At 43.8% G+C, this 22,565-nt stretch overlaps 1 protein-coding gene across 6 annotated transcripts in view; it reads right to left on the bottom strand.

The window, feature by feature from the left end:
* Nucleotides 1-22,565, bottom strand: part of Pdzd2 (PDZ domain containing 2) — a 384,162-nt gene that overhangs the window by 35,920 nt on the left and 325,677 nt on the right. For all 6 annotated transcript variants that reach the window (XM_076551730.1, XM_076551729.1, XM_015995051.3 and 3 more), the window contains 6 exons: nucleotides 12,524-12,643; nucleotides 12,252-12,366; nucleotides 8,817-8,890; nucleotides 8,469-8,697; nucleotides 7,460-7,577; nucleotides 5,191-5,323 (listed from right to left, as the gene is read on the bottom strand). In XM_076551730.1, coding sequence (XP_076407845.1) covers nucleotides 5,191-5,323; nucleotides 7,460-7,577; nucleotides 8,469-8,697; nucleotides 8,817-8,890; nucleotides 12,252-12,366; nucleotides 12,524-12,643 — 789 coding nt within the window. The remainder of the gene's footprint in view (nucleotides 1-5,190; nucleotides 5,324-7,459; nucleotides 7,578-8,468; nucleotides 8,698-8,816; nucleotides 8,891-12,251; nucleotides 12,367-12,523; nucleotides 12,644-22,565) is intronic.

Here is a 22,565-nt window from a genome sequence, read left to right as displayed (position 1 = left end):
GCGACTACTGTACTATTTGTCCAAATTCACTGTTTTTTTTAATTTACCTATTTTATGCATATGGATACTCTGCCTGCATGTGTGTATGTACACCATGTGCGTGCCTAATGCCCTCAAATCAGAAAAGAGCATCGGATCCCCTAGAACTGGAGTTACAGACAGTTCTGTGCATGCACGGGAACCAAACCTGGGTCCTCTGTGAGAGCAACTAGTGTTCCTAACCACTGAGCCATCTCTCCGGTCTCCTAAATTCGTTAACTTTTAACACCTCACCACATTCACGGTATTCCTTCTCTTGTTGCTAAATCATCTGCAAGTCGCAGATGCGATGACCTTTTGCTTGTAAGTTACGTCATTACAAATCTCCCGATGGCTGGGCGGTGGTGGTGGCGGCGGCGGCGGCGGCGGCGGCGGCGGCGGCGGCGGCGGCGGCGGCGGCGGCGGCGCACGCCTTTAATCCCAGCACTCGGGAGGCAGAGCCAGGTGGATCTCTGTGAGTTCGAGGCCAGCCTGGGCTACCAAGTGAGTCCCAGAAAAGGCGCAAAGCTACACAGAGAAACCCTGTCTCGAAAAACAAAAACAAAACAAAACAAAACAAAACCAAATCTCCCAATAACAATGTTGCTCTATGAAATCGCGGTGCGGTGGGGCTTCTGACTGAGCAGGACAGCCAGACCGATGGTGTAGCTTACATGCCATAGGCCAGCTTCGGATGTCACTCTAACCTCATGCCTCTGAAGTCCCACTCAAAGGTATTTATAGGCTGTAATGAGCTCCCCGAGCGTGACGCCAGCCTGTGCAGAGGCGAGGACTTTCCTCCCGACTTCCTTCTGCACTAATTGCACACAGTTAACGTAAAGGATTTACGCTCTGGTGTCACGTCATGTCACTGAACTTGTTTTAGACCTGCTGTGAATCCCTGCATCCCAGTTTCTCTGCTTTATAGGAAGACTGACTCTGGCCATCCAGGACCCAGCTGCCATGTGCCTCCAGCTGCTTTTTCCTCGGAGACAAGGCTGGCCCTGAACTCACAGAGATCCGCCTGCCTTTGCTTCCCAAGTTCTTCTGCCTTCTAAATTCTGAACCTGTACCGAGTCTTTGTCTTTCAAGATCCTAGTATCTGGATGGAGCCCAGAAACATTGAGGGGTTCTATTAGATCTATCTCACAGCTGCCTCACTCTGAGCTTCAGACTCTGTGTTGTCTGTTTATTCAGAAAGGCTACAGAAACGATTTCCCTGTCGGTCACTCGGGGCCATGCACCCCACAACTGGATATGGTGGCTTTCACCTCTTAGTTACGATGGGATGCTTACCATCAGTGAGTAATCTGTATGGAGGTAGTTTGAGACTGTGGAAGTGCCCTGCACCCACATGTGTGTTACAGGGTGTCTGTATGTACAGTATTAACTTTAATTAGTTAACATACAAAGTACCGGGTCTCATCTTGGCATCTTTCACTTTAGCATTACTTATTATTTCTGCTGAAATAATCATTACTCTGAAGTTTTTAAAAAAATGATTTTTGAATTTCTTCTCTTCTTTCTGTATTTATTAATAAAGTGGTACATCCCGGGAATTCTTTCCCCATTGTTATCCTGTTCCTTAAAAAAAGTTTCAATTTATTCTGATATACAAATATTTCTGTGGGCTGGGTGTTGGTGGCATACGCCTTTAACCCCAACACCTGGGAGGCAGAAACAGACAGATCTCTCTGAGTTCAAGGCCAGCATTGTGTACAGAGTGAGTTCCAGGATAGCCAGAGCTACACAGAGAAACCCTGTCTCAAAAAACCAAAAAGAAAAAAAAATTTCTGTGAGTGTGCACATGTGTGTCCATGTGGAGGGCAGATGTTGATACTGCATGTCTTCCTCTATGACTTTATCTTAATTTTTTAAAATAATTTATTTTTATTTTTATGTGCATTGGTGTTTTGCAGGCATGTATGTCTGTGTAAGGGCATCAGATCTTAGAATTACAGATCATGTTGTCAGCTGCCATGGGGGTCCCCTGGAATCAGTGCTCTTAACCGCTGCCCCATCTCTCCAGCCCACTTTATCTTATTTTTGAGACAGGGTCTCTCTCTGGACCCAGAGCTCAATGATTGGCTAGGCTGAGTGATGTCATTCCGGGGGCCCATCTGGTCCCACCACCCTCTCAACATTGGGTTTACAGAGGTGTGCTGCTGTACCTGGCTTTTTCATGGCTGGTGGGAATCTGAAATCAGGTCCTTGTGATTGTACAGCAGGCATCTGGCCCACCGGGTCATTTCCCAGGTTCCTAATCATTATCCTCAATTGTCACTTCATGGGAAATTTCTTTATAGAGCTTGACATATACCAAACTACGATCCTATTCCAAAAGATAATTAATAGACTCAGTTTCTGTTTCAAAGGTAAGAATGTTTTGACTGTAGGATGGTAATTTTGTATACTAAAATAATATTTAACATAAACCCTATTTGGATAAGAATGTGGATTTGTCTTAATAAATAAATACAGGGTTTCCCCTAGTAGATGAATCACAATCACACCATGGCTGTTATGTAACACTTCAGAGTGGGGCTCAGAGGAAATAAAATAACACACTCATGTACGTGGGCTGGCACATGCACACCCCTTCCACAAAGCAAAACATAACAGTGCGAGCGAGCCAGGGAAAATGTCAGCATCAATGACGGCGTTTTTCTAGAAAATAGACTTCCAATATTTGCAACTGTTTTTCTAAGTGGGAGAAAAGCCGATTTCTGTTATTCCTCACCCCCACCTTTCTTTCTACCCAACATAAGCGGGAAGCTGCTCTCCTAACGAGTTCAAGTCTTTGCCGTCTAGACCTGCAGGGTTTGAATAGCCCAGCTGGGCAGTCACTGCTCCACATCCTCAGACACAGGAGAGGAGAAAGTGCTGTGCTGTTTCTTCTGGAACCACACAAAAACTAAGACGGCGCATATATTCTGTATCAAAACGTCCTCCTGGCAACGAGTGCTGAATTAGTGGTACAAAAATACATTAAATCTAAGATGGAATCTTGACCAGAAGAAAAATACAGTATCATGTGACGGCCAAGAACATCGTGTGTACCTAGGAAGAAACATGAAAACTGGCCCAATACTCAAGTGCGGTTTCGCTGGACACATCTCCAGCAGATCCCAGGCCGTTGTACTGTGGCCGGGAAAACGAATCCATTTGTGTGTTCAGCGGTGGCCTCAGACCACCCGTCCATATGGATGATTAGGCTTTGCACTGAAATAGTGTTTTGATATGGGTCGTGTTGGCAGAATAGCTTTGGGGCTGAGATGAAGCAGATTCTGAGCAAATCGCCACCCACGTGACGCTCGGAGCCAGGTAGGCCTTGGCCATCGGCTGACATTCTAATGTGAGGGGTGGGGGCGTTAGGTCAACTACAGCATGCTGGACAGTGTCCTGCGTGAAAGGAGATGATGAGAATGTTGGAGTCTAAGTGGAGGAAGGGCCGGGAGCTGCTTGCTGGACTCACAAAGCAAAATGATGTTAAACGTGACCCAGAGAGAACCTCAGGGACGGTAGCAGAAAGATGTTTACCAAGTAGAACAGATTCTAAATCAAAATCTTAAAAAGTGTATATTTTAGGAAAGACATCTCTGAGAATGCATGTAGATCCAACAATGTGGAAAAAGAACTAAAACCAATCAACCACCACCACCAGAAACTAGTGCAGTTGTCTTTGAATCGTTCTAAAGGGATCTCTGCCCCAGGGTCATCACTGCGTTCACGCTCCCAGACCAAGACATGGAGTTTCAGCTTGTCAGCACTTACATGCAAGGGGCGGGACCAATACTACCAACGAACATCAATCAGTGTTTAAAATGATGTCATTGTGAAGATGTGATGCGGAGCAGTGATGGCACACACCTTTAATCCCAGTGCTCGGGAGGCAGAGGCAGGTGGATCTCTGTGAGTTCGAGGCCAGTCTGATTTACAGAGTGAGTTCCAGGACAGCTAGGGCTACACAGAGAAACTGTCTTGAAAAACAACAACAGCAACAACAGAAAAAGAAGGAGGAGAAGGAGGAAGAGGAGGAGGAACAGCAGCAGCTATGGCCTTCATTGGCATTAAATGGCATAAAAGTCTAACATGAACAGGAGCCTGGGACCACACATACTAATAATAAAATGATACCACATTTAATGTGCTGCATATCAGGAAAAGCTACTGTTTTGAGCCTTTTGAGTTTAAATACAATCTGGTCATGATTTTGGAAACTAATTTTTTTACATTGAGTAATATAGTCTGCAAATACTATTTTATACAGCAGGTTGAATTGAACTTGCTGAGGTATCTGTGGTTTACTTAAAACATTTGAAAGCAACTGTACAGAAGAGAGATGACCAAATAGTCTCTATGGGTCAAAAGTTGAAAAAGTGATTTCTTTTTTTCAACTTAGTGAGCTCTTAGATCTTAACGACAGAATCATCTGTTCAGATTAGAAGGGGACATCCGTTTAAAATAGTTCAGTTCTTTCATCTGTCTTAACATTATCATACCTTAACTCAACAGTTGTCTTTGGGGGGCATGGGTGACTGAAAAGTCGAACATAAGTTATTGACCACTCACAAACACAAATATGCTCCCAAATGGGTGTGATTTGTGAAGTCTTCCTAAGACTACATGGACTTCAGGCTAAGAGCCCCTCCTTAGGAGACTACAATCTCATCCATCTGTGTAGCTCTGGGATGCTGCCATCACCTTCTCCCACGGGGCAGCTCAATGAACCATTAGGTAATGAATTTCACATTATGGCAACTGCTTCATTCATGGAACCATCTCCACCCCCAAGATTTCCTATCTCAAATCTCAGAGGGTTACAGAGATGATCTAGTCTGGCATGTTCAGATTTCTTGATGTAGGTATTAAGTATCTTACCAGCAGCTAACCAACCAGCCATGGAGGTTACTCAGAGTCCTACTTTCCATGAGATCAGATTGTAAATTCACCAAATAACCTTGACAACATTTTCCAACACAATTTTCTAGAGTGAAGATGAAGTCTGTGGCCAAGATTCACTTCCTGTGTACATCACTCACTGACTGACACACACGCCCGGCTGGGGGAACTCTCTCACCGAAGCAGACAGACTCGGGTGTGACTGCTGTCACTGGCCGAACAAGCAGCCAAACCATTGTCCCATACTCAAAGCAGGGTCAAATCCCTCACCTTTGGATTAGGGTGTCGGCCGATGACCAGGCGAACGGGTCCTGGTGGGCATTTACTCAAGATGGAGTGTACTTTGCTTAAGGCTGCATGGCGCACATTCACGGAGTTCACTTCCAGGATTTGGTCGCCCCGGCTAGAGAGGGAGACACAATAACACATTGTGGCAATGGTCAGAATTTTAAAAGCTAAGACAGCTTTCTTTTAGGAGGGGGTTTAGAATATGGAATCTTTTCTGAATACTTCAAAGGAAGCATAATGGCATAAAGCAACACATTCATATAAACATCACATTTTAAATTGACCAAGGTCACTATCAGAAATAGTAAGCTTAAGTAAAACTGATAAAAAGACAACAATGAAGGGAACCACTTATTGAGCACCTACTGTATGTGAGGTCCTACACAAAGTAGTTTATATAATACCACCTCAGATAGGTTTGAGTATTCCTTTCGAACAGGAGACTCACAGAGAGCACCCAGATAGGCACACTTGGGTTATCTCAGGGCTGTGTGATTATCATACAATAGCCTCTTGACCACGGCAGGGCTGTGTGATTATCATACAATAGCCTCTTGACCACGGCCACCTTCAGTGTTCTCCCGACCATCTTGAAATGATTATTGTAATATAGTCAAAGGAGGAAACATCTGAAGCTCCAAGGTTACCTAAGAATTTGTAAAAATATTTCAAATTTGAACAAATGAGAAATTTAGGACAAGTTGCCTATTTTGACTTGAAATTATCAGGAGGGCCCAGCAGGAGAGAACAAAGACCCCTTTACATGGGGTTTGAGCAATGTTCATTTGGCTCGCCCCAGGCATATGGAACCATTCAAGAAAGAAACATCAACTTGGGATGTCATTAAAGGATTTTTTTTCCTTGGGTTCTAAAAGTATATTTTCTTTAATGTACTTTGGATGATTTGCTAAGTTTTTTTTTTTTTCATATGGAAATTCACTCTGATGATTAACGAAAAATGTAATATAATCTATTAACACAGCCTCCAGAATGGCAACCAATGAATGCTGTTTTGACAATTCTTCAACTGCCAAAGGACTTAGACGCTTATGGGGAGAAAGGTGATACTGTTTGGACAGAGTGCTTTGTGTAACATGTGCACATTTTTGTGATATTTAGGTGGGCACTAACCACTGCAATTACTGTATAAAAGAATATTAAGATTTCCTGTGTATACAGAACGCTGATTATACAACTCAACTGTCTGAGTGAAGAAATCTGATGGTCCAGTTTTAGACAACAGACAGTGGCTTCAGTCATCATCACCCAAATGGCGATGAAAACAATTGAAAAAGCTCACAAACTAATACCAGGACCTCCCACGTGCACGTGATTTCAGGGCTCTTTTGCATCCAGTCATAGCCGCAGTTCCAGGTTATAGGATGAAGTTTGCATGAGTGGATACAAAGTGAAAGAGCATATTGAAATAGCCACAGATGATCTGCACAGAGTTCTATTTTGTCAAATCTCTAACACTGGACTTCCGAGTCCAAATGCAGCAAAGCAGGTAGGTAAGCTGTTTTCACTTTGTTGTCTGTGGCTGTGATAAAATACCACGACAAAAACAACCTATGACTTAAGTAGCTCACAACTCCAGGTTGTACTCCATCACTGTGGGGAAGTCAAGGCACACGGACTTGAAGCTTCTAGTCGTATCTACAGTTGAGAGCACACACTTGGTTTGCTATCGCCGCTCTTCTATAATTCAGAATCCCTTTCCTAGAGAATGGTGCGCCGCCCTTAGTGGGCAGACTTCCCACCATAATTAGCATAAGATAAAACAATCCCCCAAAGACATGCCCGCAGGCCAACCTGGTCTAGACAATCTCGTATTGAGACTCTCAGATGATTCTAGAGTGTGCCAAGTTAACAGTTAATACCACCATGGAAACCAAGATTCGAAGTCCAAAATTCAACCAAATTTGATTCATATGAGCTTTTTTTTCATCTTTTAGATGTTATTAACTTTAGTCTTGGCTATATTATTAGAAAGAATGTCAAAGATGTCGAATTCCACAGAAAAAGTTAAGTAGAGCAGATGGGCACAATGGTGCATACCTATAATCTTAGCATTAGGGAGGTAGAGGCAGGGGGATCAGAAGATGAGGGTCATCCTTGGCTATATAGTAAGTTCAAAGCCAGCCTGGGCTGTATGTCTTTCTCTGTCCCTGTCTGTGTCTGTCTAAGTAGATATTAATGTGTGACATCACAACTCAAGACCACACCAGGACTGTACAATGACGTAACTAACCTCAGGTTGCTCTCCATCTTGGCCACCGATCCAGGGGCCAGGCTGTGAATGTAGATACCTGGAGGGCTGTTTTCCAAGGCCAAGCAGCAAGCACCAATGCCTAATCCAACTCTTGGCTCTGGGAGAGGAATGGCACAAAGACAACAGGAGCAGACGTTACACGGGAACCAGAAAACATGCGTGCGTGCGTGCGTGCGTGCACGCACGCGTGATTCACACAGTGTTAACGGATGACAGCAGGCGCGAGTTTTTGGTTTGGTCCAGACACAGAGTGTCAGTCCTGCTTTTTGAGTTATCTCATGTTCTTCTCTCTGCTTAGTCTGAGGAACTTCCTCAGCTCTGCTCTGGAACTAGCTGGAGAATGACTAATATTTCCATCCTGAATATAAAAAACCTTTCAGACTTGTTTGGCCTTCAACTAATTTCTTGGTTATTTATAATTGTGGATTTTTTTTTTACAGTAAGTACTAATGGTGAGAAAAAGTGGTAGGGTTTGCTGAGAACCTGTGATTTGTAGTTAGTAATGTTGACTTATTTTTGACTTTCTTTACCATTTTAGAAGGCTAGACTTATGGGGGCTGGAGAGATGGCTCAGCAGTTAAGAGCACCGGCTGCCCTTCCAGAGGTCCTGAGTTCAATTCCCAGCAACCACATGGTGGCTCACGACCATCTATAGTAGGATCTGATGCCCTTTTCTGGCATAAATGTGTGCATGCAGGTAGATCACTTATATACATAAAAAAAATAAATAAAAAAAAGGCTAGATTTAAACTACTCATTTTAACACAAGTCCCTGACACACTGATTCATCTTGGGAAAACTTTAAAGACTGTTATTGGTGACTTCTGCTCCCTTTTGTAAAATGATTAAACATCTCTCCGTTGACTAGTCCGGGCCGCTTAGAGGGCAGCATCTCTGCCAATGGCAGGTGGTTCCAAAGGACTGACTTAAAGAATGAGTGCTGGGCCGCTGTTCAGGGGAAAGCAGGGGCGTTAGCCGTTAGCGATACCTTTGTTGAGTGTGACTTCCATGACAATCCTGTCCTTGGGCCCAGGAGCCTTCCGCCCCAGGGAGGAGGAACCGCCTTCATCAGCGCCTCCTCCTGCGGGGGTCCCCCCACCGGTGTTGAAGCTTGGGGAGCTGGACCTGCTCATGTGCGTGGGCGTGGAGCATGGCGTGAGGCTGGGGCTGAGTAACTTCGTGCGCACTGTGAGGACAAACAACCCGCTCCGGATTTGCTGCAAGACAAGAAGGTGGGTGGAGACAGTCAGGTTGCTCTTCCGGCAAATAGGCAAAACCCGGAGAGGTAGACGGGAAGAAAAGGAAGAGGACAAAGGAGACCGGGGGACACTGTTACCTTGAAGGTGTGAATGGCCTCTTGAAACGTCAAGCCCTTTATTGGTATACCGTTTACATCTAGGATTTCATCTCCTGGTGACCAAATACAAGGAAGAACATTGAGCTTTAATTTACTGGACTCTGCTTGGCTTGAACCACAGTGGCATACCCTGCAAATATAACTCTTACGGCTTTGATCCATTTTAACTAACTTAGCTCCTAGGAATGTCCCGAAATGGGATAATACACATTAAAAAACCACTCATATTATTCAACAATAATTCTATAATCAATATTTAATTAAACAACTGTGGGGCTGGATTTGGTAGGGCACACCTGGGTTCCCAGCTTTGGATAGGCAGAGGCAGGAGGATCAAGGCTAGCTGAACTTAAAACACCGCCCAAACCAACTGACAACCAACCAACCAACCAACCAAAACCTACTACCAAAACAACAAACAAATCAGAATCCCAAGCTAAGCTAACCAATCAATCAACAAAAGCAACAACACACGCAAATACAAAAAAAAAAAAGCATAAAATATCAACCAACCAACCAACCACCACCACCACAAGCCAAAACCAACCATGGAAAACTTGAAGACCTGATTATTAACCATTGGCACCTTGGACAAGAAATATCTTATGCTCAGAGACTGAACTGAAATTTCAGGTTTTAAATTGTCTTGTTTAAAAACATAAACCTACGGGCCAGGAAGCATGGACATAGGCACACTTGGGAAGCCACTCCCCTATCTGCAGAAAGATGAGCTTCCTAAGTCCAGAGATGCAACCTGACACGGGATAGGGTTTCAATCAGTAGCAGAGAGAAAAATCTTGCTGAGGTATGACTGAGAATTGATAGCCCCACTTCCAGACATAGTTTGGATGTCCGGTCTGTTGGGGCAGGTCCCAGGGCTCCATCTGTAGGCTGGCAAGACTATAGGCTTCCGCCTCAGAGATCGCTGCAGGTTGATGCCAAAACGACAGCTGGGGCATGCTAGGTGGTGGAGAGTGCCCACTTGCTTCTCCCTAACTCAGATAACTTCTCATCTCCAACACTGTGACAATCTATAGTCAGGCCGTTCTCCATGCTGCCTTCTGGGGATGTCCGAGCAGGGGGACATCCTTTTGGCTTCTGAGAACTTGTTTCTCATTTGCACTGATGTGACATGGGCTCTGTTCTGGAATAACAGCTCATCAAACACCAAAAGATGTCCTAGTTTTCAGACAGACTCTGCCTGGCAGTGCAGGAGGGGAGAGAGACTCTGTACAACAAGACAGCTCAAACAGCAGGAAACCACACACGTTCACTCCAGACAGCCAATCTCAGAGCATGCCGTGTGTACAGAAACCCTCTAGATGAGGTATAGAAATGCAGCAATGCCCCATGCATTCTCTTTAACACAACTGCACAAGCCACACTGTAAGGGAAATGATCACCCTCTAAAAATCACCTGGCATCACCAACTATCAATGATGACTGGAGGTTGTATCTACATGGGCGCAGGACAGAAACACTGAAATAGTTACTCATGAGCTTATAATTTATAGGAGAGCTTTTAAGGCGTATCACTCAACAGGCTGGAAATCCAGCCCAACGACTTACATTTCCCATAAATGAACACATATGAAAAAATAGTATTTAGGAGAATCATCCACTATTAACCTTTCATAATGATTGATTTTCCCCCCTCTATTTTCCTTCATTCTACCAACCTCACAGTATGAATTTCAATCAAGTGAACACATGGCACATCCATTCAAAGACTGCTCTGCTAGATTTTCACACTGCTCTGAAACCAGATACCAAGAGCACCTGGGGGTTAACTTTTCCTCAGAGAGAGAGAGATAAATATTTTGCCCAAGAAGTATTATGCCTGGTCAAATCACACGGTTACATGAAGGCTTCCAGAAGCTCTGCCTAAAACCAGGACACTCCGATTCCCTGCACCAGTTTTTAAAGAAGGAAACCTGTATAACACAGTGGCCACGACACTGTGAGCGAACAGAATTGGACAATCATATCATTTCTAAAGGTAACTAGAAATATCCTGACATAACCACCTCAGGAAAGACAGATACTAGGCCAGTGAGCTGGCTCATGGGGCAGGGAGCTTGCTGCTAAGCCTAATGACATGAGTTTGAGTCCAGGGACACATATTGTGGGAATGGAGAACTGACTCCTCTGTTTGTCCTCTGACAGCCACATGTGTACTGTGAGTCAACTGTATGTACACACACACACACACACACACACACACACACACACACCAAAATAAATACATGTAACTTAAGATGAAAAAAAGAAGCATATTAAACGGGAGAGGGAAATCAGGCTTCTTGCTTTGGTGAGTGCTATGCAAAGTTACGTTCACAACTTCCTGGCACTTTCGCTTCGTAAAAGAAAACAGTCTTAATCCAGATAAATATTTTGTAAGATACGCAAACATACACAACAAGAAGGATATTTTTATTATAAGAAACTACTATGGCTGGGTGTGGTGATGCATGCATTTAATCCCAGCATACACAAGGCAGAGGCTGGCAGATCTTTGCAAGTTAGAGAGCAGCTTGGTCTACAAAGGGAAATGCAGCCAGCTAGGGTTACACAGTGAGAGGAGCAGGTTTCTAGAACATTCCTGAGTGCCGGTTTCCTCACCTATAAAAGACTTGCTCCAAAATATCTACTCTACAGGTTTGTCATACAGTCAATGAGATAACTTAAATCATAGACACGCTCTGCAAATGTTTAAAGGACCGAAAATACAAGGTGTAGTTAAACGTTTGAAAACTTCATTTGAAAAGTGTAACTTAAAACTTTGGTGATATTTTACACCCCAAATCACTTGTCTGTTGTATTTATGCTAATAACATGGTAGACCCTATGGAGAATGGAAAGGCATTCAATTAGGAGCTGACTACATAGTATCGATTTCAACAGCAAGACATTAAATAGCTATTAAAGTGCTCTGTTTAACCATCAGTGCGAAGGTAAGACTGTACTATTAAATTCTCAGGGATATTTAAGGCAGAGAACCAGAGCAAGGACCAGGTAGTCATGGTTAATAACGACAGTCTGCAAGGAAAATCAAGGCACTTCCCATATACAATCTCTTTTCACACACACCCATGAGCGCGTATACACACACACACACACACACACACACACACACACACACACACACACACACACACTCAGAAAAACAAAAACAAAAATGCTGCAAGGTGGGCATTAACATTCCAAGTTTGTTCCAAGTAGGCCAGGAAAGTGAACCTTGGGTTATGTGGTCTATGCAACATCCTGATGAGGAAGTGCAGGATTCAGCCCAGGTCTACCAGACTCTCAAGACCATGACCTCGGCTGCCATGGCATCCAGTCACATCTTGCAAGGGCACAGACTCTCAAGGACTCAGGCTGTCACTCCAGATCACCAAGAGACTCTTTGCCTACCTTCTTTGAGTCTGCCATCCTCCGCGGCTGATCCGTTTGGGAAAATGGTCTTGACAAAAATCCCCATCTGGCCTCGAATGCAGTCTCGGCCTCCAGCAATGCTAAAGCCAAGGCCCTGTTTTCAAAGTGGACAAGAACCCCGGTTGACACTACAGAATTTAACTGCGAAAACCAGCCTCACACTGTGAGCATCACACGAAGGAATGCTAGGGAAGTTATATTATCCCTCTTCAGATTTGTTAGTTCTTTAATGTAAAAATAGAAGAGCTCACCTTGCCTTTCTCTTTGTACAGCCCGATGATGGAAATAACGGATGGCCGAATGAGCCTCCATGGAGATTCCACATGGGTGGTGCTCAGAGAGCGGGTCGACTTCTTCACGATGTGGTATTCCTGAAAGCCAGCACAAGGCAAGACCAGATAGTCTCACTTACCCTGAGCTGCTGCGGGCTTGGGCATGCAAAGCGACTTTGAAAATCTCAGCTGTCTTTTGTGTTAGTGATTTCCCACTGGTCTATGTGTGGTCCGTTGGCTTTAAGGAAGTTTACTCTAAATACAACTGGAGCAGGGCCTCCTCCTGCTCTACCTTGCCATATCTGCCCCGTCACAAAGTGCTGCTTAGTGACCCCAGGCACCTACGTCGCTCTGTCCTCAACCATGTGTCACAGATCCCTCTGGAATGGAGCCAGGAACAAAGTTGACCACCCTGGGGGTGGGCTCTTCGTGGAAATCTCTCCCACCCCCACCCCCACTTCAAAATCATGCTTAAAAACCATCTCACTATTTTAAGCTTAATTTACTCATTCAAAACACTCAGCAAGCCCAGGTTTCTTATAAAGTACAAACCACAAACCCAGACAACTGTTTTTCCACATAAAATACCCCGCTGAGAGACGGCAGCCATTTCAGCTCTAAAGCCCCGTATTTGGAAAAAATCAAATACTTTCCCATAAGCCACACTTTCCTCTGCTGGCCAGCAGCTCCAACCTCAACCCCCTCTCCGGGCCCTCACCCACGATATTCATGTGTACCAGCAAAATACATACTGATAACATAATTGGGAGATTAAATGGCTACTGCTAAATCGAGTCTTTAGTTCTTTGATACTCTCTTAGAATAATAAATGTCTTCTGTGGTGCAGATATCATAGTGCAAGTGGAGGAAAAAAAATCATTTCATGTTTCATACGAGAAAAGAGCCATCACAAAGTGGTTTTTAACCTTGCTTTGCGTCTGCTTCATTCATATGTAGGAATGAGATGTCCCCCTCCCGCCAGGGGTAGTTTGCATCCCCCTGGAGGCTTAGAAGAGTTACACTGTGCGTTTTGACAGAATATCTGCCAGTAACATGGGCCGCCCGGACTCAGTCTCATTAAATAAATGATGTGGGCCTGGCAGCGTCACCACCTATTTACTGAAACCACCACAGAGCATGCCAGACACAGCCTGTGGTTTGCCAGCCCTCGAACACAGAGGTTCACGGATGATCCCCTGGGGGAACCCTTTCTCTGATCACCAGTCTTCAGCCCGGCTTCATGCTAGCTCTCTCTGCAGAAGCCAAAGGTCTGCGTGTGTTGTGTGGACGTTTAAGACCATGCGGGGTCGCTCAGCACTGTGTCCACCTGTGGTGTCTAATAATGCACTACCCGCTGACCACCAGTGGCTACAGGCTTGGATTAAGGCTCACTAAGATAAAAATGCACTCCCGGGCTGAGACACACGAAGCTGCCATCTTGGATGCTACAGGCACAAACCACTTAGACCTACACACGAAGTTTTACTGGATAACTACTACACTGGGCAGCACTTTTTAGTGGAGGAAATAAGGGCGCGCGCGTGCGTGCGTGCGTGCGTGCGTGTGTGTGTGTGTGTGTGTGTGTGTGTGTAAAACCTGGGAGAAAAAGCAAAGGACAAACTGAAGAAGGGAAATCTCTCTGGTGAGACTTTCTATCCCAGCATGAGTTTCCTGGGTGTTTCGGGGCTCTAAACATGGACCTGAGTGTGAAGGCTCAGCCATGGCCTGGCCGAAGTAAACCCTGGCTTCTCGCTCATCCTCTAACAACAAGGTTCTACAACCATCCTCGTTCATCTTTCTCTGCTCCCCTGGGTCCAGAGGGTCATTCCAAGGAGGCCACAGACCTGGCTGTTTTCTGTGGTTGGTCTAGCTGGCTTCGAACAGACCCTATTCAAATCCTTATCCCTTCACTCACCTCCATCTGCCTCGGAGTGAATTCAACAGAAAATAAAAACCTGATCAGCACCCACTTTGAGACAGGGCAAAGAGCCACAGAAAAAACCCAAAACCATAAATACCTGATCTTTGACACCATAGCTGACTCTTATCTTTCTTCAGAGAGTCTGACACGTAACCTTGAGGGAAATATCTAGCCATTTTGAGTTTCAGTCATTTCACCTGAAGAGCAGCCACAACACACTAAAAATAACGGTCCAAGACCCTCAGGCTCCTGTCACCTCTGAGTCCCCAGGTGTGATATGAGGGACATCACTGCTGCTGGAACCGCCTCTTCCGGCCCCGTTTTTCTGATAGGCCGGGGGAGGGGAGGGGGAAGTTGCGGGGGAGCAGGCGACCAGTGATTTCTTGTTTGGCTCATGGTACCAGGACTCAAAGAACCTCCAAGTTCCCTGGAGACTGAGCCTCCTTCCAAGTTGGTTGTGAGCCTGTCCCCTCGTTTCCAGTGGGCCAGGGACAAGGTAACCGAGGAGGAAGCCCTGCTCAGGTTGCAGAGTCAGAGTCCTAAGGGGAACAGGCTCTGTCATGCCAACCACCTATTTTACTCCTCTACAGCAGGTAGGACCCCGGGCATGGCGTGGGTACACATGCTCACTCCCACTCACCCACACAGTTGTTATTCTGACACATGATGCTCCCATTAAAATAAGCAATGGTGGTTTGCCACAGACTCCGAGACGCCATTGTCTCCTGGCAGTTGAGAGCGATTCTTGGTTCCAAAACACACAGCGTGAAGAGAACCAAGATGCTGAGATCTATTAAGAGATATTTTCTCCATGTTCTTCAACCCTGCAGCTGGCTTCCTTCTGATCTTTTTGGGTAGACCCCACATTCTCTCTGTGGCTCTAGCTCTCTCTCTAGGCTCAACTACTCATGGCCCTTATCAGTGGGCAACTCTTCTCAACAGGAGTCCACAGAAATCTTTGGAAAGAAATAAAATGTACACACACGGTCACAGTTGCTTCTGCTGCCTGTGGATCCGGATGTAGAACTCTCAGCTCCTTCTCTAGCACCCTGTCCGCTTGCACGCTGCCAAGTTGATAATGGACTAAACCTCTGAAACTGGTCTCGTGTATCCCAGGATGACCTCCAATTCCCTACATATTGGAGGATAACCTTGAACTTTTGACCCTCTTCTGCTTCTGCTCCTGCCTCCCAAATTCTGGGATTACAGGCATGTGCCACCACGGAACCCAGGGCCTTGTGCATGCTACATAAAAAGTTAATAGTGGGGTAGACAGGCCCGGCGGCAGACACAAGCAGACGCAGGTAGGCCTGCGGCGGGGGCCCGTGGAGATAGACGGGCCCAGCAGCGGCAGCCGACAGGGATATTCAGGCCCGGCGGCAGCCGGCAGAGACATTCAGGCCCAGCGGCGGCCCACAGAGGTAGACAGGCCCGGCGGCAGAGACAAGCAGACGCAGGTAGGCCTGCGGCGGCGGCCCGCGGAGGTAGACGGGCCCAGCAGCAGCCCGCTGAGGTAGACGGGCCCAACGGCGGCAGCCGACAGAGATATTCAGACCCGGCGGCAGCCGGCAGAGACATTCAGGCCCAGCGGCGGTCCACAGAGGTAGACAGGCCCGGTGGCGAAGACAAGCAGACGCAGGTAGGCCTGTGGCGGCGGCCTGTGGAGGAAGACGGGCCCAGCGGCAGCCCGCTGAGGTAGACGTGCAGCGGCCGACAGGGACATTCAGGCCCGGTGGCGGCCCCCAGAGGCAGACAGACCCAGCGGCAGCTGACAGGGACATACAGGCCCGGCGGCGGACCGCAGAGGTAAACAGGCCCAGGGACGGAGACAAGCAGACACAGCTTGGAACAGGGACGCCCCTAACCCCAACATCTGGGGAAGAAGCTATCTCCGTGGGTCAGAACCAGAACGAATCTGAACACTCCGTCTGAGGACAACCCAGGGCCCAGCTGCTGATCCTGTGAAACCCAACAACTTGGAGGTGTTGGTGAGACTACCCTGCTCAGCTGAAACCCATCTGGGAGAGGATTCAGATGCCTACAGTTTAAAGTCTGAAGAAACAAGATCAGCTGAGGAGTTGACAAATGAACAAAAAGTGACCTGAGAACACAGAAGAAGGCGCTACCCAGACACCAAACCAGATCACCAGAATCATAAGTATATAATTCACTGATCGAAATCAGCTGCCCCTGAAGAAATAGCCCAAAAGCACCAATTTAACCAAGAACCCCTACTAAACCAAGACTAAAAATTAGAACAAGAGAGGCACTCTCAGACACAGACACCACCTGCACCTCACAGAGGAAGAGATGAGTAGGCGCCAGTGCAAAAATACAGGCAACAACATAAAGACCTATATGGCAACATCAGAACCTAGTGATTCTACACCTGCAAGACCTAAACATACCATGACAGAAGAAACAGAAGAAATCAACCCTAAAAATGACATTAAGAAGATGATAGAGGCCCTTAAAGAAGAAATAAAACATTCCCTCAATGAGGAAATAAAAACTTTCCTTAAAGAGGAATTGAAAAACTACCTTAAAGAGGAAATAAAAACTTTCCTTAAAGAGGAAATAAAAAACTCCCTTAAAGAGGAAATAAAAACTTCCCTTAAAGAGGAAATGAAAAACTCCATTAAAGAGGAAATAAAAAACTCCCTTAAAGAAATGGAAGAAAAAACGAACAAAAAATGGGAAGAAATTAAAGAAAGCCAAGAAAAAGCAATTAAACAGATGAAAGAAACATTCCAAGATCTGAAAAATGAATTTGAGACAATAAAGAAAACACATGCTGAGGGAATGCTGGAAATAGAAATCCTGACAAAACGAACAGGAACTACAGAAACAAGCATAACCAACCGATTGCAAGAGATGGAACAGAGAATCTCTGACACTGAAGACACGATAGAGAAAATAGATTCGTCAGTCAAAGAAAACAATAAAGACAAAAAAGTCCTAACACAAAACGTCCAGGAAATTTGGGACACCATGAAAAGACCAAACCTAAGAATAATAGGGATAGAAGAAGGAGAAGAATACCAACTCAAAGGCACAGAAAATATATTCAACAAAATCATAGAAGAAAACTTTCCTAACCTAAAGAAAGAAATACCTATGAAGATACAAGAAGCTTACAGAACACCGAATAGGCTGGATCCAAAAAAAAAGTCCCCTCGCCACATAATAATCAAAACACTAAACACACACAATAAAGAAAAAATATTAAGAGCTGCAAAGGAAAAGGACCAAGTAACATATAAAGGCAAACCCATCAGAATAACACCAGACTACTCAATAGAGACTATGAAAGATAGAAGATCATGGACAAACCTCATGCAGACACTAAGAGACCATGGATGCCAACCCAGACTATTATACCCAGCAAAACTCTTAATCACCATAGGCGGAGTAAACAAAATATTCCAGGATAAAACCAGATTTAATCAATACCTGTCCACAAACCCAGCCCTACAGAAAGCACTAGAAGGGAAAATTCAACCCAAAGAAGCTAAACACATCCATGAAAAATCAAGCAATAGATAATCCTACACCAACATACACCACAGAAGGACAACACAACACAACCAAAAAATAACAGGAATTAGCAATCACTGGTCATTAATATCCATCAATATCAATGGTCTCAACTCACCTATAAAAAGACACAGGCTAACAGAATGGATTAGAAAACAGGACCCATCCATATGCTGCATACAAGAAACACACCTTAACTCCAAAGACAGACACTACCTCCGAGTAAAGGGCTGGGAAAAGGTTTTCCAAGCAAATGGACCTAAGAAACAAGCTGGTGTAGCTATCCTAATATCTAATAAAATAGACTTCAAACTAAAATCAATCAAAAGAGACCAGGATGGACATTACATATTCATCACAGGAAAAATCCACCAAGATGAAGTCTCGATTCTAAACATTTATGCTCCAAATACAAAAGCACCCACATTCATAAAAGAAACACTACTAAAGTTTAAAACACACATCAAACCCCACACATTAGTAGTGGGAGATTTTAACACACCACTCTCACCAAAAGATAGATCTACCAGACTGAAACTTAACAAAGAAATAAAGGACCTAACAGATGTTATGACTCAAATGGACCTAATAGATATCTACAGAATATTCCATCCTAACACAAAAGAATATACCTTCTTCTCAGCACCCCATGGAACCTTCTCAAAAATTGACCACATGCTTGGACACAAAACAAATCTCAACAGATACAAAAAAATTGGAATAACCTCCTGTATTTTATCAGACCACCATGCCTTAAAGTTAGAACTCAATAACAACAAAAATTATAGAAAACCCACAAACTCATGGAAACTGAATAATACCCACCTGAAACATCAATGGGTCAAGGAAGAAATAAAGACAGAAATTAAAGAGTTCCTAGAATTCAATGAAAATGAAAGTATAACATACCCAAACTTATGGGACACTATGAAAGCAGTGCTAAGAGGAAAATTCATAGCTCTAAATGCACACATAAAGAAGATGGAGCAATCCCATACCAATGAATTAACAGCACAACTGAAAGCTCTAGAACAAAAAGAAACAAACTCACCCAGGAGAAATAGACGCCAGGAAATAATCAAATTGAGGGCTGAAATCAACGAAATAGAAAACAAGAGAACAATACAAAAAATCAATGAAACAAAGAGTTGGTTCTTTGAAAAAATCAACAAGATAGACAAACCACTAGCCAAATTAACCAAAAGGCAAAGAGAGAACACCCAAATTCACAAAATCAGAAATGAAAAGGGAGACATAACAACAGACAATGAGGAAATCCAGAGAATCATCAGATCATACTTCAAAAACCTGTACTCCACAAAAATGGAAAACCAGGAAGAAATGGACAATTTTCTGGATAAATACCAAATACCAAAATTAAATCAAGACCAGATAAACCATTTAAATAGACCAATAACCCCTAAAGAAATAGAAACAGTCATCAAAAGTCTCCCAACTAAAAAAAGCCCAGGACCAGATGGTTTCAGTGCAGAATTCTACCTGACTTTCAAAGAAGAACTAATACCAATCCTCTTCAAAGTGTTCCACACAATAGAAACAGAAGGAACACTACCAAACTCTTTTTATGAGGCTACAATTACCCTGATACCCAAGCCACACAAAGATGCAACAATGAAAGAGAACTACAGACCAATCTCCCTCATGAACATTGATGCAAAAATACTCAACAAAATATTGGCAAACCGAATCCAAGAATACATCAAAACAATCATCCATCACGACCAAGTAGGATTCATCCCAGGGATGCAAGGATGGTTCAACATACGGAAATCAGTCAATGTAATACACCATATAAACAAACTGAAAGAAAAAAACCACATGATCATCTCCCTAGATGCTGAAAAAGCCTTTGACAAAATCCAACACCCCTTCATGATAAAGGTCTTAGAAAGAATAGGAATACAAGGAACATTTCTAAACATAATAAAAGCAATTTATAGCAAGCCAACAGCAAACATCAAATTAAATGGAGAGAAACTCAAAGCGATACCACTAAATTCAGGAACAAGACAAGGCTGTCCACTCTCCCCATATTTATTCAATATAGTACTAGAAGTTCTAGCTAGAGCAATAAGACAACAAAAGGAGATCAAAGGGATACAAATTGGCAAGGAAGAAGTCAAACTTTCACTATTTGCAGATGATATGATAGTATACATAAGTGACCCCAAAAACTCTACCAGGGAACTTCTACAGCTGATAAACTCCTTCAGTAAAGTGGCAGGATACAAGATCAACTCAAAAAAATCAGTAGCCCTCCTATACACAAATGATAAAAGGGCTGAGAAAGAAGTCAGAGAAACATCACCCTTTACAATAGCCACAAATAATATAAAATACCTTGGGATAACACTAACTAAACAAGTGAAAGACCTTTTTGATAAGAACTTTAAATCTCTAAAGAAAGAAATTGAAGAAGATATCAGAAAATGGAAGGATCTCCCATGCTCATGGATAGGTAGGATTAACATAGTAAAAATGGCAATCTTACCAAAAGCAATCTACAGATTCAATGCAATCCCCATCAAAATCCCAACACAATTCTTCACAGACTTGGAAAGAAAAATACTCAACTTTATATGGAAAAACAAAAGACCCAGGATAGCTAAAAGAATCCTATACGATAAAGCAACCCTTGGAGGCATCACCATCCCGGACCTCAAACTCTACTATAGAGCTATAGTAATAAAAACAGCTTGGTACTGGTATAAAAACCGACATACGGACCAATGGAATCGAATTGAAGACCCTGACATTAATCCATGCACATATGAACACCTGGTTTTTGACAAAGGAGCCAAAACTATACAATGGAACAAAGAAAGTATCTTCAACAAATGGTGCTGGCATAACTGGATGTCAATATGTAAAAGATTACAAATAGATCCATATCTGTCACCATGCACAAAACTCAAGTCCAAGTGGATCAAAGACCTAAACATAAATCCAGTTACACTAAACTTAATAGAAAAGAAGATAGGAAGCACTCTTGAACGCATTGGCACTGGAGACCATTTCCTAAATAAAACACCGACAGCACAGACCCTGAGCACAACCATTAATAAATGGGACCTCTCAAAACTGAGAAGCTTTTGCAGGGCAAAAGACACAGTCAATAAGACAAAAAGACAGCCAACAGATTGGGAAAAGATCTTCACCAACCCCACATCTGACAGAGGATTGATCTCCACAATATATAAAGAACTCAAGAAACTAGACATCAAAGCACTGAACAGTCCAATTAAAAAATGGGCTAAAGAGCTAAACAGAGAATTCACAAAACAAGAACTACAAATGGCTGAAAGACATTTAAAGAAATGCTCAACATCCTTAATCATCAGAGAAATGCAAATCAAAACGACTCTGAGATACCACCTTACACCTGTTAGAATGGCTAAGATCAAAAACACCAATGACAACCAATGTTGGAGAGGATGTGGAGCAAAGGGAACACTCCTCCACTGTTGGTGGGAATGTAAACTTGTACAACCACTATGGAAATCAGTATGGCGGTTTCTCAGAAAATTAGGAATCGAACTACCTCAAGACCCAGCCATCCCACTCTTGGGCATATACCCAAAGAATGCTGATACATACCATAAAGATACATGCTCAGCTATGTTCATAGCAGCACTATTTGTAATAGCCAGAACCTGGAAACAACCTAGATGCCCATCAACGGAAGAATGGATGAAAAAAATGTGGTACATATACACAATGGAGTACTACTCAGCAGAGAAAAACAATGAAAGCATGAAATTTGCAGGCAAATGGATGGAACTAGAAAAAATCATCCTGAGTGAGGTAACCCAAACCCAGAAAGACAGTTATGGTATGTACTCACTCATTGGTGGATTCTAGATATAAAATGAACAATCAGACCACAACCCATAGAACCATAGAGGCTATATATATAGCATGGAGGTCCCTAGGACGACTGTGGCATATAATAAATTTCAGTTTTACTCAATTATTGAAAAAAAATAGCCAAATGAATGGAAACACATGAACTATGAACCAAAGACTGAGGGGCTCCCAGCTGGATCAGGCCCTCTGAATAGGTGAGACAGTTGATTGGCTTGATCAGTTTGGGAGGCATCTAGGCAGTGGGACCAAGTCCTGTGCTCATTCCATGAGTTGGCTGTTTGAAACCAGGAACTTATGCAGGGACACTTGGCTTAGTCTGGGAGGAAGGGACTGGACCTCCCTGGACTGATTCTACCAAGTCGATCACAGTCCTCGGGGGAGGACTTGTCCTGGAGGAGGTGGGAATGGAGGGTGGGCTGGGGGTAAGGGGAGGGCGTGGGAGGGGGGAGAATAGGGGAACCCATGGCTGATATGTAGAACTGAATGGTATTGTAAAATAAAAAATATATATCACAAAAAAAAAAAAAAAAAAAAAAAAAAAGATTACAAAACATCAGTAGCTAACTTCTGCCCTCCGGGGTCCTCCCATTGTGCTGTAAGCCTGTATTTAAGACCTTCTACCCCCTTCAAGAAATGACATTCAGACATTTATAATTAAATTATATATATATATAT

Source organism: Peromyscus maniculatus, chromosome 15 (genome assembly GCF_049852395.1).
Source record: "Peromyscus maniculatus bairdii isolate BWxNUB_F1_BW_parent chromosome 15, HU_Pman_BW_mat_3.1, whole genome shotgun sequence".
Taxonomy (NCBI): domain Eukaryota; kingdom Metazoa; phylum Chordata; class Mammalia; order Rodentia; family Cricetidae; genus Peromyscus; species Peromyscus maniculatus.
This window is presented reverse-complemented; position numbering and strand designations above follow the sequence as displayed.